The 15,997-nt window shown below is 31.2% G+C and overlaps 1 protein-coding gene and 2 non-coding genes across 3 annotated transcripts; 2 read left to right on the forward strand and 1 right to left on the reverse strand.

Moving 5' to 3' along the window:
- The first annotated feature begins 401 nt into the window (after positions 1–401).
- Positions 402–11,312, forward strand: LOC111034070 (filaggrin-like). The gene is made up of 3 exons (XM_022315101.1): positions 402–772; positions 7,129–7,493; positions 9,315–11,312. Exons 1-3 carry the CDS (start codon positions 553–555, stop codon positions 9,987–9,989), a joined length of 1,260 nt encoding a protein of 419 aa, XP_022170793.1. The 5' UTR covers positions 402–552; the 3' UTR covers positions 9,990–11,312.
- Positions 11,313–12,505: 1,193 nt separating this feature from the next.
- On the forward strand, positions 12,506–12,579 carry Trnai-aau. Its single transcript has one exon. It is a non-coding gene; the product is annotated as a tRNA-Ile (tRNA).
- Positions 12,580–13,700: 1,121 nt separating this feature from the next.
- Trnai-aau lies at positions 13,701–13,774 on the reverse strand. Its single transcript has one exon. It is a non-coding gene; the product is annotated as a tRNA-Ile (tRNA).
- Positions 13,775–15,997: the final 2,223 nt, after the last annotated feature.

Raw genomic sequence — 15,997 nt, forward strand, 5'->3', positions numbered from 1 at the left:
ACATAACAAATATAGTTCAAAATAATACCAATAACGTTCAGATTTTTAGACCGTTGCAAATTCAAGGACTCATTGTCACTGTTGTCGTCGTCCAATATATTTAGTTCACAATACATAATAATATCATAGTAAATGGAATCTTCGAATTACGAAAGAACAACAAAAACCCTCATTGTGTTTACATATTATTTTTTTTCCAACCGTTAACCACACCCACGCACACACGCGGTGGCTTCTGTCTCAGTGGTCCTCAAGTTTATATGTACCTGTTGAACTGTCAGTCATAACTCCAAGGACTGCACTGCACACCCCACCCTCGTAATCCGTAACCAGAAAAGAGGAGAGAGGGTTAGATGTCGATCGCTTTATATACGCCCGATCGGTCCACTGTCAGCAACACATGGATATAGCTGTCATATCGTTTCGCTGAATATCTATAGTTAATAAATAAAACATTACAATAATAATTTATGAAATTTAATTAATAAATAACAACAATTGTAAACAGTTCGAAAGTTTATAAACAAGACGTCTGCTTATATTGTATTAAAAATGAATCTTCTCGTTGTACCGGTCGTGTATACGACTATGGTATTTTTAACAGTGGTGTTTGGTGAACAAACTAGAAAAGTGTACATGGAAAAACGTGGTAAACTTCAAGACCTAGAAACCTCAGCTTCGGGATACATATACAGAACGGATGGGCAGAACCCTCCGATATTCATTAAGCTTGGAGAAGGCAACAATGACAACTTCAATGCCATACTGGAAAGTAAGGAAAAACTTTGATGCTTTTACACAAATTAAAACATTATTATATACAAACAATTAATTAATACAGGTAGTATTAAATTACATCAAATTGAGTATAGGTATTACTCAAACAAAATACAAAAACATTTTTTCATTTGAAACGTTTTAGATTTCCTTTAGTAAATTATTTTTGGAGTTTTTTTTGTTTGGTTTACTGGGTATAGCTAGGGATAATAAAATAATTATATACTTATTTTAAAAGGTAAGACTTCATGTTATTGATGAAACATTGTAAACGACTGTTATATTTAAGAAAACATGAATAATGTGATGGACAATCTCATCAATCGACAAAACAAAAATATTTGAATAGGTATACGTGAAATGCATGCATTACATTTGCCAGGTTCCGCATACAAATTCAGAGTTTAATAGACACTTTTCAAGTAATATATTCAAAATCAAAAAACCAAAACTTTCAATAACCATTTTCTTTTTTGCTATAATATTATGCAAGTCGTTGCCCGTGTACCGAAAATTGTATCAAATATACCTACTGAACGCCATACTTTTATCGTCGGTTATATGAGGATTTTATTGCACAAGTTTTAGTTGAATCAGAAATAATTTGAAAACTTTGTGTTGTAAGCCCTTCAAGTAAAAAATTCAAATCACAGACCACCACGTGCAAAACTTCAGGAAACCTAATCATTACGCATGTTACCAAAATCTCAGTAAATGTGTTTAAATGTTTCTCCTCAAAATGTGAGGGGGAAGAAAAACGCATTAACACCAACCTGCAGTTTCCCAATCCATTGCAATATGATGACATACTATCGTGTACAGGATTGATTGATTATACAAACTCAACAAAATAAATATTTTAGCTTAATGTTTTTAATGCTTTTCAATATTTCAATGCTAAAAAACGTAAAAACCTATAATATAACGTTAAACAAAATTACAAATTAAAAAATATAATTCAGTGTTTCTTACCAAAAACTCGACAAAACAATATTTTTATTAATAATTCATCATTTGTATGTTAAATGAAAAAAAATGTACTTTGAATTTTGAAATATTTAATGTAACGAGTAAAATGTATATGCACGCAGACGGAATTAAGTTTAGTTTTATTGAAGGTAGTTATTCGAGCATTTATGTAAATAGCTAAAGGTCTTTATAACTTAAAAACTATATTACAGATTAATTCAACGAATAAAAAGTTTAATTTTTTATTGGATACCATTCATTGTATGGTATACTCATATTTCTATTGAAATATTTTTAGTTGAAAATTAAAAACTATCTAATTATTTGAAGTCTCATACTTACCTAATTTCTGTTATCAAAAATAATGACATTTTAAAGCCGTTTCTATTTTGGTAATAATAATTATTCAACAATGTTTTAAATCTGTACAAATAACGATGTCAAGATTGAAAAATGTAAGATTTGAAATTATTTGTTTAAACTGTGATAAAAATACGTTCTCAAAGAAAAGAAATATGCCCCGTGAATAATGCATATTGCATAACATTTATTACACAAAGTATTATTCCCAACATTTTTTTTAAAAATGTAAACAGTAATAAAATCACAACGTAAATATATTATATATTTTTCTTTTATTTATTTTTCCTCGGGTCCAGAAAATTTAATTTGTTACGTTAAATATTAAATCGGTTAATTGGCTCTCATTTTATCCATTCGCTGCAATGTCAGTGAAATATTAAAATTATTACAAAAGTGACCATCAATAATAATGTCAATAGTCAGTAGTCACATCTGAGACTACTTCAGAATTTAGATAAATTATCATTAATTCCATCGATTAAAACTGATCGGTATGAAAATGATTATTTTACTGGCAAACTTCTTTGATTTATTGCTCGGTATAGTTTTAAAATAACATAAATCGGTGCGATTTTCAAAACGGCATAAAGTTAATCATATTTGTTTGAATAAAATACCAGCAGGTACACAACAACTACATGCATTATCGTATTAGCATTCGAGTTTAGAATAGCTGGTTACAATTTTGTATTATTAAAAACATAACAACGTGATGCGTACTACGGTATTGATTATGTAATAAATTATGGTCCACGTCAAGGATTATAATTTTCGAAAAAAAAAACCAACCGTCCGTAATTTTTATTTTATGATGTATATTATTTTGAATGCAACATTATTCTCATTATTGTATATTCTAGTCTATAACCTATATAGGTACCAAAAATTCATCGGTATAGTCCATTGGAGTGGATGAAAATAAACTAGATGCGTCCCAATGTAACAAATTGTATTCGGGTTAATATTTTTCGAGCAAGTTATTTGCTACTCGGGATTTCGAACGCAAGTTACCTACCTACTGATTTAATTTAATTTTTATGGAATATAATATAAATATATAATTAAATAAAAAATGTAATATTTTATAATTTTAAACTCTAGGTAGTTAATATGAATAACTTTATTGTAAACTTTTGAAATATATATTTTGTGGCATCAAACTAATTAAATTTTATTTATAATAGTAATAATAATGTATACGAAAGGTATAATAACAATAACAAATAATAACCTATATAATATAACTAATAGGTTACAATAAAATTTGCCATGTAATAAGTACAGCAACATTGAGTTTTTATAAAAGTCAACCGAATACGTAGTATTAGTACTAAGATTATTAAATTTTAAAAATGTATGTTATTTCAAGTATTTGTGACCTCAGATAAATAGAAAGATAATAATAATAATTCGATCTTTAATGATTATTGCGATGAATTATTTTTAATGTGGACTGCAAGTGAGTACTTAAGTAAGCCGTTGGACGCAACTAGCTTGTCTATATCTATTTTGGGAACGAAACTTATCAATAAAAAGTAATTTGAGATATAATGGTAGTAGTATTTTTAATTCGTGATATGGAAGGTATACTGTTTTGTTCATCGTTATACTATTATATCATAGAATTTTTTTTTGCAATAAAAATCAGTTGTTGTCATTATATTATGCAATTTAAAATATTATGTTTATTATAAGAAGAGTCTTATCTTATTTGGAATGCATTTATTTTTTGGTTTTTTCAAATTTCAAATAGCTGTTGTGCTCTTATTATTATATTAATCATATCATCGTTTTTTGGTCAGTATAAACTGAAAACAATTTGAAAATGAATTCGTTTAAGAAATATGTAACACAATCCTCTTATTGCAGGTATATGATCCCAATTAATTAATAAGGATAAGACGATCATTTAAATACGACGGTGAAGAAAATACATGAAATACGTCATGGTTTTTTGACAAAATATTTTTTTCATTCAAAAATTTAATTTTTTATTATATTATCCGATCCATTATAAATTATATTTTATTTGTAATTATATTATATTAATTCTATCATAGCTTATAATCATTAAAAATTGTATTCATTATTATAGTTATATTTTGGTAGATTAATAAACTTTCCTTCATAATTACAATATTACGTCACACATAATGAATTTATCGTAAAGGGTAGGTACACATCATTTTCTTGTACATATAAGGTGGGCGAGGTGAGGCCGTGTTTTTTCCACCCCACTCTGAAAACTATCTTATGTTAGCTTTTCGATGTACGCGTATAATATATTATTATAGTCTCTCGAAAATGTGACTATCCGATCTCGTTTAAAACAAAGTCGTGTTAACCGATACTACAGACTGGTGAAGATAATCACCGACGCGTAGATGATTCGTCCGGACTTAATTAATGAGTCGTGAGGGAAAGAGAAGGGGTCGGCGAAACGACTGCGTAATGATATATGACATATTCTATCGTTGGATTTAGTCAACGCGGTGGTGATAATTAGCCTCCAGTTCACTTGTTTTTCCGGAAGATCGTCGCCACCGATAGGGTTTTCTTTCTGTCACGATTTTGCATACATATTATTACATTTCCGGTCTGGTGTTTTATTAGTCGACCGATACAACTCTGGCGGGCCACCTGCAGCTGTAAAAGGTTACTCCACCTCGACGACAGTTGAACGCGTTATAACAAAAAAAAAATAACCTGTTGGTGAGGTAATAATTTTAATAATTTTATAACAGGTACATAAATTATTATTTTTTTTTTGTTGTTGTTGCTAAATTTCGTTCTTTCGTGGGGTAGGGGGGGGGGAGAGCACACGCCAGTTTTCATTATCGTGTATTATTATTTATGTACAATATCATAATACATATTATATAAATAGTAAGTAAGTAAATAGTCATCGTTGTCGTTACTCAGTTTAGTCGGTTGAACTTGAATACTTCGCAGTTCGCGGATCGACGATCGTCGTGGCCTTGACGAAATAAATGACGATTTGTCGGCTCATGAGTTTTGCCGCGGTACAGGTGACCCGAATCGATTATTATTTTTGTCGAGACAACAGCGCACAAGGGGCCCTTTTGTGTTTGTGTTTTTTTTACTTCCATTATTTATTTTTTTTTTTTTCCATTGGTACATTTTTTTTTTCAATTAGGTAATTAATTACTTACGCGATCCGATCAGCGACGATTAAATTTGCGACAAAGGTCACTCACAACACGAGCTGTAGTATCGTAGGTCCTGCAGTTGTCTCGCAACGACAGCTCATAGCGTACTCTGCAATAGTTTTGAGAGCATCACATGTCTGTTGTACTCGACTTGAATTCGCTGTAAAATAAATACATTTTGATGCACTGGTTGTAATAATAGAAAAAAAAATGTTTTCTTGGCCAATGAGCCCCTCTCTTAAGCGTCATGAAATACTGTAGTTTTCGAACAATATTTAAATTGCAGCTAAAGCGGAACGTCATACAATTTGAAACGATCGACTATAATATTATGTTGTACATCTAATCCTGACTTATTATATTACGCTTACTTGTAACGTATTATGACGTAACGAAAATTATACTAAACACATGCAATATGAAGACTTATAGACACTACTAATGTGGCACACTTTTAGGTATTATATTAGTTGTTTTCGTTTTTAGCAGTGTACAAAACACAAATTGATAGTCGTGAATACCTGCTATTACAGAATTGCCATTATACGAGTCACGGAGTTTATATTCATATCGATTCCGTATTGCAATAAGCATAAAGAGATATATCCGCAGTCTGGTCCGTGTCGCAAATGTTCGATTTTCGTAAATTATTTTGTCTCGCTTTACACCAATCAATCTCGTCTTATTAGCAGCTGTCTATCAGCGATTCGTAATAGTAATTTTTGTTAAAGCGTTAAATTATCATCTGAATAACACAGATCGAAATGTAATTGAAAGATTATGTGTACAACATCGCAGGTATCCGGAAAACCCCAGCTCAAACCTATTCCTTTTTCAGAAAATATTAATTTTCAACCTTTAAAATCAAACCTAATCCAGTGGAATTTTCATACCACCCAAAAAACCTCTAACTTTATAGTTGTTTGTACATAATATACTGTTAACTCGAATTATTTCGTTAGTTTACTGTAATAGTTTGTTGTGTAACTGTTCTTATACTGAATTAAACTTCTAATTATCCTTTCCTGACAATCTTTTGTGTTCATAATACTATATTATAGTGGCGTGGTGGCAGCTAGTATATTATGGTAGCGTCAAAATTGAAAATTTTCTATAGCATCGTAAATAAAGTCTTACGATTTGTTTGGATGTTGGTTTAAGTCGGTTCAAGACAAAAAAGTCATATAACAAACTTTTGTGCTGCTACCATGAAGATAACACCGAAAAATTTAAAAAAAATTCTAGAGTCAGAAATAACATCTAACAAACTTTGAAGTTGTCTAACAATGCCACGAAAAGCGTGGTTTGAGTCCAAAAAACGTTCTAATAAGCTGCTGTGCTGCTTTATATGGTAGGCAAGGTTAAATATGGTTTGCTCCTTTTTAAAAAAATTTTCTGTGGTTGAATATTATAATAAAAATAATCTAGCAATTCACTAAGTAACAAATTTGTTCGATTGTTCTAAAATATGTTGACTGCTATATAATCTTTCACTGCTATATCAGGTCTTAACATACATACATGGTGAACCATCAAACATGCCCAACCCCTTTACTCCTTAGTCCTTAAGTACCCAAAACAAAAAATGCATGTATTTGAAAATATGGCGTTTGAGTATCTATTATATTTAAAAATTCGAAAAACAGAGTTTGAATGAATTAATTAGGTGTTAAAGGAAATAATGTGGTTGAGCATGCTTGATAGATCATCATCCTGTATATGGTCGTACATTTCTTATTTTTTAACGTTTAAAGAACCCATCGCCATCAAAATTAATATTTGTATACCAATATCGTCAACTCAACGTAATTAATAATTGTGGTTGTCACTATCGATAATATTATTATAGATTTCAAAAAAGAAAATGGCTTTCACGGGATGCCTGTGGTCAGTGGTAAACAAGAGTCGCCATACCACATACCGGTCGTCAGCGAGGAGAGGGCTGTCCATTACAACACCGGTCGCAGCATCGACGGTGGCGGTTACAAACCAACTTCTCGTTTCGGAGACCCAATGGCTGATGACTTTGATGACGGAAGGTACGGGCTTGACGACGTGGACGACTCGGCGGCGCCAATCTCGGACGTCGGAGGCCATAATTTCGATCTAGACGATCTCGGCGACGCATTTGACTTCGGGCCGTCCCCGTTCAAGTACCATCGTGACGTGTCCGCAGAAGGCCTGAAAGGCGACGCTCACGGAATCGACGACCAGGTCAGTGCATCATGATAATATTATTATTTGCTTATATTTGTTGTCCGTTCCTAAACTTGGTATAAACTGTATACTATACAAAAAGGTTCCCGACCCCTGCTTGTATAATATATAATAATACAATTATAAATAGCAACTAATCAATCGCTTTATTTATATAGGTATTATTATAACCGTTTCGAATTCCAATCGTCGAATGGTACAAAATATAATATGTACTTATTATGTATTCATATCATCGTATCAATGCCTGGTACATATTATTTTGGAAAAAATATAATTTAAGAATTAAAGACGTATAACCAACAAGCATTTACCTAACTAATCATTTTCGGGTTTGGACACAAATAGTTTTTAATATTTGTTTTACTTTTTGTTATTTCTAATATTACCTACATTTTTAATTATTCAATAAATATAATATAATTTGTATTCCGTACTATTTAAACAGTTTAAAAATCAGACAGGTGCTTTTCATTATTTTTTTTTCCACACACTTATAATATTATTGTATTGCATGTATAGGATTACCTATGCATACATTCAGTGCTTATATTTGTTTAGTAGGTTTTAAATAATATTTGAAAGTACTTCATTCGACTAGGCTTTTAAAAAATACTAATTCATGTTGGATAAAAAATAAATCGATATTTAATAACATTATGCCTTTTGGATGAATACAAAACGGTGAACGAATAAAAGATTTCAAAGTGATTACATTTAAATGCAATTCGAAACCGTCTCACATGTTAACCCGGACAGACATTTTAAACATTGTTATGATTTATGACTTCTATTTTTCTTCATCTTATACATATTTTAACGCTTTTGCATTTTTATCCCATTTGTTTTTCCTTCGGCCTACATATAGTTTCGTTTTTCCAAAGGTTCGAAGGCCAAAAGTTTACCTAACGAAATGTATATGCAAACTGCTGTGATTTATGCACGTCGACCGTTCTTCATATGTATAAGTACCTAACATGAATTCTAGGAGCCGGAATTTTGTTTTTACAGCACCTAAATAAATTGGTTAAATGTTATTGTATGGGTACGATGGTTTAAACTAAGGAGTGATTAGACAATGATGACGAAAATAATGTATGGAGTTTAGACTAAAACATTATTTGCATATTAATATATAATTCCTTTCAATTCCTTTCAAACCAAATTGAATTTCCTCATTTTACTCAGGTTCATATATAGTTAGGTAGGTTCTTTATTATCATCGAAATATAAATAGTATTATAAAATAAAAATTCATTAATCATCATATTCTCTGGTTTTTTATTCTGAAATTCCAACGGTTTTAAAGGTTGATAGAAGTATTGAAATCTGTATGGAAAGATTTTAGTTTAATTTAACGCAGTAGAACAGTAACTATAAATAAAAAATGTTATTCTATACATTAGAAAAAATTCAACCAAAAACATCAGTTGCACCAAACCACTAAATTTCGGAGCTTGAGTATTGTTTTAACTTTTTTATATGTACTAAAAAACACTGGAAAATAATGTATAAAACTGGATAGATTATAAATGTATATATAGTATAACTTACTATAATCATGTAGGTTCACATCGAAAGTATAAATTACTAAGACATAATATACATTTTTTGTTTGATACTTCAATGTTTACATAAGAAAAATCATATCGTAAAGTCATTTGAAATCAATAAATTTGAAGTGTTTCTGTATTAATTAAAACATCCGTGTAAAACCAAAACGTACTACACTTGTATCAGCTAACATATCAAAATCTGCAAACTGCAGTGGGCTGCGATATCATTGTTTTCGTCTAATGATTTTATGAACCTTTTCAGAATTACTTCGGTTCGCCTTACACCCACAACGAGTACAAGTCACCGAGCAAACACTCGAAGGCTGGCGGTTCGTACCAAAAGGCTGGCCATTACTTCTCGCAGGGCACGCTGGGCGACAGCGGATACAAGAACCATCACGACTTTGACAAGGGCCACGCTGGTAAATATGGCAAGGACGACCTGAAGAGCCACTACAAGAAGGCGTCCGGCCACAGCAACGGCCACAAGAACGAGGCTGACCACTACGGCAAGCACAAGAGCGGCACGCACGGCGTCAAGGGCCACAAGTTCGGCGAGACCGAGCACCACAAGAAGGGGCACAAGACGACCGGCTTCCACAACGTGTACCACAAAGACGAGTACAACAAGGAACAGAAGTTCTACGACGACGCGCACAAGCAAGGCAAGTTTGACAAGTACGGCGGCAAGCACAAGGACTTCTCGCAGAAGGACGGCGGCCACAAGCACGGCACCCACCACGAGTCTGGTTACGACGAGGGGCACAAGGGCGCGGCCGGCCAATTCGAGAAGGGCAGCTACCACGATGGTCATAAGGGCCACAGCGGCGAGTCCGGCCACAAATCGCATCATGATCACAAGGCCGAGTACGATACACTGTCTGACAACAAGAAGTACGGCGAACACGAGGCTGCGGGTGGCGACGACTTCTATTGAGCGATGACGGCGGCGTGGTGACGACTTCCAAGTCTATATTATTATACATTATACTCCTGCGTGTATCATAATGCACGTACTTGGCGAAAGCAAACGCTTCGACAGACTTCAGTGGCGTGCCCACGAGGGGGGGGGGGACTTGAGTGTTATTTCTAATGTTCTCCCACCCCCCTTGTCCCATACATCCCCTTGTGTTTGTGTCTTTGGTATATTACCGCCACAATTCATTTAAATGTATTATTAAGTTATAACATACCTCCCACCCATTAAAAATTCCTGGGCACGCCACTGACAGACTTGGTATTGTAAATATATATTAAAAAACTTATTGATAGCTAATAATTATTATCATCATTATTTTATGCCGAAGATCAGTGTGTCTGTATATAATAGTATATACCTATATATTTACCTATTTGGATATATAGTATGTTATTTATATACCTATGTCCTATATAATATAATCATATTCAGTGAGATGATTTTTCAGGTTACACTAAATTTCTGGGCTGGATTACGTTTGATTAGATCGGTTTTTTTTTCACAAGCTTTAATGGGGTGTACCTTAGTTCACATTAATTATGGTTGGAATAACGTTCCAAGTTTATTGATTCCATCCCAAGCCCCCTTCATATTTTTATAATTACCAACATATATATTTTAAATCATATTTGTGCTGGTCTATGTTAGGTAATAATAACAAAAACAAATACTTTTTCTTGATTTATTAAGATGATTAAATTTGCTCATGCATTCATTAAAATCTTTTTTTATTTACTAAAATGTACAAAATGTTATTTGCCTAAGTATACCTCGTGGTATAAAATATTTTATTAAAATATTAGAATTATAAATATTGTTTATAATATTTAAACCAAAGATGTAACGAATTATTCGATAGGTAGTCAATATTTTAATAGTTCAAAAAAATACAAAAACGAATTCAAGTAAAAATTTTAAATATCTCTCATGTTAATTCAATTTTGATATTATAAATTTAGAGCAATAGTTAGGAAGTAATACTTTAAAAATAGACCTACCTAAATATATGGTATTAAAAGTATAAATATTTTAGACATAGCGGCATAATTTTATGCGCGTTTTTGCAGGCGAGTTAACAATTTGAAATATTCTTATAAAATGTACCTATACCCCTGGCTGGTCAAATTTATTCCGATTCTACAATACAACGTAAAATGGGCCGAAAAATTAATGTTAAGTAACTGAAAAACGATCATTCTGTATATTATATTATGTTATATTATTTTGCATACGTGTTAAGTCTTTAATTCATTTCTAAATATACTCGTGTACATATTATTATTTTAGTGCGTTCATATATTCAAAAAAAAATTATCCTATTACCTACCTTAATTAATAATAATTGTAATATATCAAATTATGAGAAACAGAACGAATGTGAATTTCAGCGGTGAACGGTGTGCCTATACAATTAAAAATAATATATCTATCTAATCACATATCATATTATGATAACGAATGCAATTGAACCCGTAAAAAGGATCATTATACAAAAAACGAAAACCCAAGGCCTCGTTATTTGACCACTCTCTGTTTATATTTTATACCCAATTATTAAACGGCAGTTTATAAAGCCGTGATTTAAAATCCTATTATCGGGATTCTCGATTGTGTAATAAAAAAAAAAAAAATATAAGATTCCATACACTTTATTATTATCATTATATTATTATACCTATTTATTATACCTATGCGAGATATACATTTATATACGCGCAGTCCTCTTCTTATATTTCATTGAAAAAAAAAAAATGTTTATTCGGTTTATATGGTTTAGATTTTGTATAGCTGTTAGGTAATTCATATATATATATATATAATATGTATATGACTATATGAGATACCTATTATACCGATATGGACTATATCCAATGTATAATAGGTATATGCATATACCTACGGTTTAGTAATAATAATAATAATTTGAAAGAGTTCATCTGCACACACGCTTCGTCGCTCCCGTTATTTCGCGTAGGTATACCGGGATACCGCATTTACCCTATATCGACAACGAGGACGGGATGGTTTCTGTTTCAACCTTATAGAAGTGTCTCCTGCAATATAGCCCATGTGTGTAAATTTTTTTTTGTCAGGATTATTATTGAACAGATTCGATATTAACATACAGTTTGCGATTGTGTCTATTTTACTTATTTTTACCTAACCCGTTAGAATAGTCAATATAGCTGCTGGATTCTATCTTGTTTTTTTTTTTTTGTTGCTAAAGAGTAAAGGTTTATATCAAATTCCTATGCATAAGCATGTCGTGTATTTTGAAATATAATAAAAAAACATACAAACACGTTTTTTAGTTTTTATAAATATAATGGGGAAGAACATTATATTCTCTATTCTGTGGTAAGACGTTGTAGATATTCGATTTAATATTATAATATTATTACTTAGTATTATTATTTTGCTATTCACTATTTCGTCTCCGTCAACTCGGCAAAAATCGCAAAAGCATGCCGTCTGGCCCATTAGCTCAGTTGGTTAGAGCGTCGTGCTAATAACGCGAAGGTCGTGGGTTCGATCCCCCCATGGGCCATCAATTTTTTTTATGCATCAATATTTAGATTTAAACAATGTTACATTTTAGATACTAATATAATTTATTCTACTATGTCAATTTAAATTTTTCTGAATTTAATTTTTTATACTTCACAAAAAAAAGTAATGATTAAAATATTATATATTATTATTTTTCAAACCGTTTAATTTATTTTTACACTGTGGCACTCGTCCAAAATGAACAATTATAATATATAAGCTCTCTTCGGTATTGGTACTAGAGTAGTAGAGTTGTATTTATTTTTTTTTAATCCGAATGCAATGTCATGCCAGTTTCACACCATCTTCACCAATAAATATTTTATAAAAAAAAGCCGAGATACGATACTAGCACTTAATATAATGGTGGTTCAAAAATATTAAAGATACCTACTTATTATTGTACACCTATGTATGATTTCTTTTTGCGGGCATTTTAAGTTCAATTTTTATAGATAAGGATTGAAAATTTAAAATACAGTTTCTCATGAATAGTGCACACGGTAAAAAAAATCTTTAAAAATATATATAGTTTACATTGCAGTTTTTTTATAGATATTTTAAGTTCAAATTTAGACAGTGAATATGTAAGTGAAGAATAACTAAATTATTTAAGTTATGCTATCTTAATTTAAAAATATTAATTGTGGGTACCTTAAAGTGGGTAGCGAGTGGTGCGGATCTGGGAGGGTATTTTATGATTAATATGATTTCAGTTCATGGAAGTTACTGCAAATAAAAATTTGTATAGCTGTACAGGAACCACAACCTCGGCATCCCTATGCTTAACTTATGGGAGTATCTAGTTAATTCTTTATTCAAAAGTGTGTAAAAACATTATCAGCCCATTCAAATTTAACACATCAATTACGTAGTGACCCACACGACATCTAATGTCCAGCACAGCGGTACCCCAATAGCCCTCCTTTTTTTCTTTTATCAATCATCATTGTTTTCAACAATCATCTTCATTTATTCAATCTACCCGAATGTGTATAAAATGTATGTTTATAATATAAATTGTTATTTACATTAAATTTAATAATGTAGTAAGAATAACTAATAAGTAATAACTATTAACTACATTTAAAATCTATAAAAAAAAAAATAAAAAAATTTTGGCCCATGGGGGGATCGAACCCACGACCTTCGCGTTATTAGCACGACGCTCTAACCAACTGAGCTAATGGGCCCGAGTGGTGGGGAATCGATATTGCATAGCAAATAGAACAAAAATATTTTAACAAGCATAGGACGTGTCTACATAATTGAATTAATAAAAACATAATCTGATATACTACTGTTGATGTTTTTCTTCTGCAAAAAAAAAAATGAAAAATCATAGATAAGTATTTGGCTAATCAAAAATGTTCTAATAACATGTACTAAACAATGCGTTAAAAAAATCTTTCTCTCAAAAATCGGTTGGATATAAAAGTTGTGCCCAGCCCAAAAATTTAATATCTATGTTAAAAAATAGAAATTACCTAAAATAATTATTGATAAATACATAAGACAGTTTAAATATTATAATACATTACTAATTAGTAATTAGTAATTATATATGTAAGGAATCACATATTAATTTTCTGTTTAGATATTATGTTCTGTTGTACTGTATAAATGTAATATTGCATTAAATATTATTACATTAATGTGTTTAATATGTGCGTTGTGCAATATACCTCCATGTCACCTGCCTCCTGACTACCTAGTATTATAATGGGTACTAATGTACTATCAATTACACATTATATTATATACAATTATTGAATTATGAAATTTAGGGCCGGGTTGAAAAATTAAGACAGGAGGCACACATGCCCCAGGGCCCAGGTGTAAGTTGTTTCACTTAAGCTAGTAGAACTGTACAATCTAAGCACAGTCAGTGACGGATACAAGGGCCCGGGAAGGGGCGATGAAGCCCAATTTAATTTTTGAAAATTCGCACTTTCCCTTGTGTGACTTCTGGGGTATCCACAACTGGGTACAATCGTAGGAGTAGGTCTTATCTACTGTAATATATTTTATCCTATTAAAAATCACTGGTAATTGGTTGATATACCGGAATGAACCAAATTAGTTTATTCTGTACTATAGATATAATATATTGAGTTTCCGAATCAATACTTAATTGTTCATATTTATAACAATAATATTACTACATAGGTATAAGTGTGTAACTGCAATTAATAATTAATACATTCATTGTGTGTTTTATACCAAACAATTTCACAACTTTTAAAAGTGTTCAACTTCCCCTCTCCTCATGACTCCGTTCACGTATACTCCACTACACTAAATTAGTAAATTATATAAGTATAATAAACGTATTTATATGTATATAATATTATAATGTAGTTATATTATACTGTACGTAGTTTATTGAATATACATACCTACATAATCATTTATATATTGAAGGCGAGAAAAAATACCTACCCCGGAAAATGTCTGGCTTCGGCTTCGAGCACAATTATGTATAGTATTCTCAACATAATACTACATTGTTTTGGCTGCCACCATTATTGTATAGTGGTGCTTGGTACTTGGTAGTATTGAAAAAAAAGAAAAATAATTTTTTTGGGGCACCGAAGCAGTATATTTATAGTATAATAAATAACATTACAACGTAAAATTGTTATATTTATAAAACTTATAGCGGAAAAAAATGAACAAAACAATTTCCGAGTAAGTATTATATACCTACAGGCTATAGATAAAACACTGAACACACAGGCACTAGAAACAACAAATAAATCTGTGTCTGAAAAGGCCGATTTCACTTTTCGCCGACTTTTGACAATTAAGAGTTGTATTGTTTTTATTTTTAAGCATTAGTGCTGGTAAAAGTTTTATTTTTCAATATATCAATTGTCGCGCTCTCGTGCGCCTTGAGTTATGATGTCCAGTGCAAGAAAACCGGTAAGTATAGAACTTCGGAATATGTTATGCAGTATGCCTTTGCAAATCGAATATGCCGAAAAGTCATATTGGCCATAATAGTATTACTGTCACATAATTTGTTATTGTTTTATATTTCTCTTCTGACCATGTAAAAAAAAATGTAATTCGCATTCATGACGTATAAATGTATAATATATGTTCTACATTTACATGAATTATTGTTTATTATATTGTATGAATAATAAACCTAACAACACAGTCATATTACAATAACATTATTGTTGTTAAATCAATTAATAACAGTTAAGTAAAACAATACAATAATCTAAGCACATATCAGCAACAGTCATAATGCCACATTGTATAAAATATCTGTGTGAGTTGCATACGAATTGACAATCATACACATTAATTTCTACATACAATTCATAAGCTAATTGAAACAGAACTTACCTACTATTTAGTAACAATTATTTATTTATTATAAGTAGTTATTATTATTACATTCA

Source organism: Myzus persicae, unplaced genomic scaffold (assembly GCF_001856785.1).
Source record: "Myzus persicae strain clone G006 unplaced genomic scaffold, MPER_G0061.0, whole genome shotgun sequence".
Lineage (NCBI taxonomy): Eukaryota > Metazoa > Arthropoda > Insecta > Hemiptera > Aphididae > Myzus > Myzus persicae.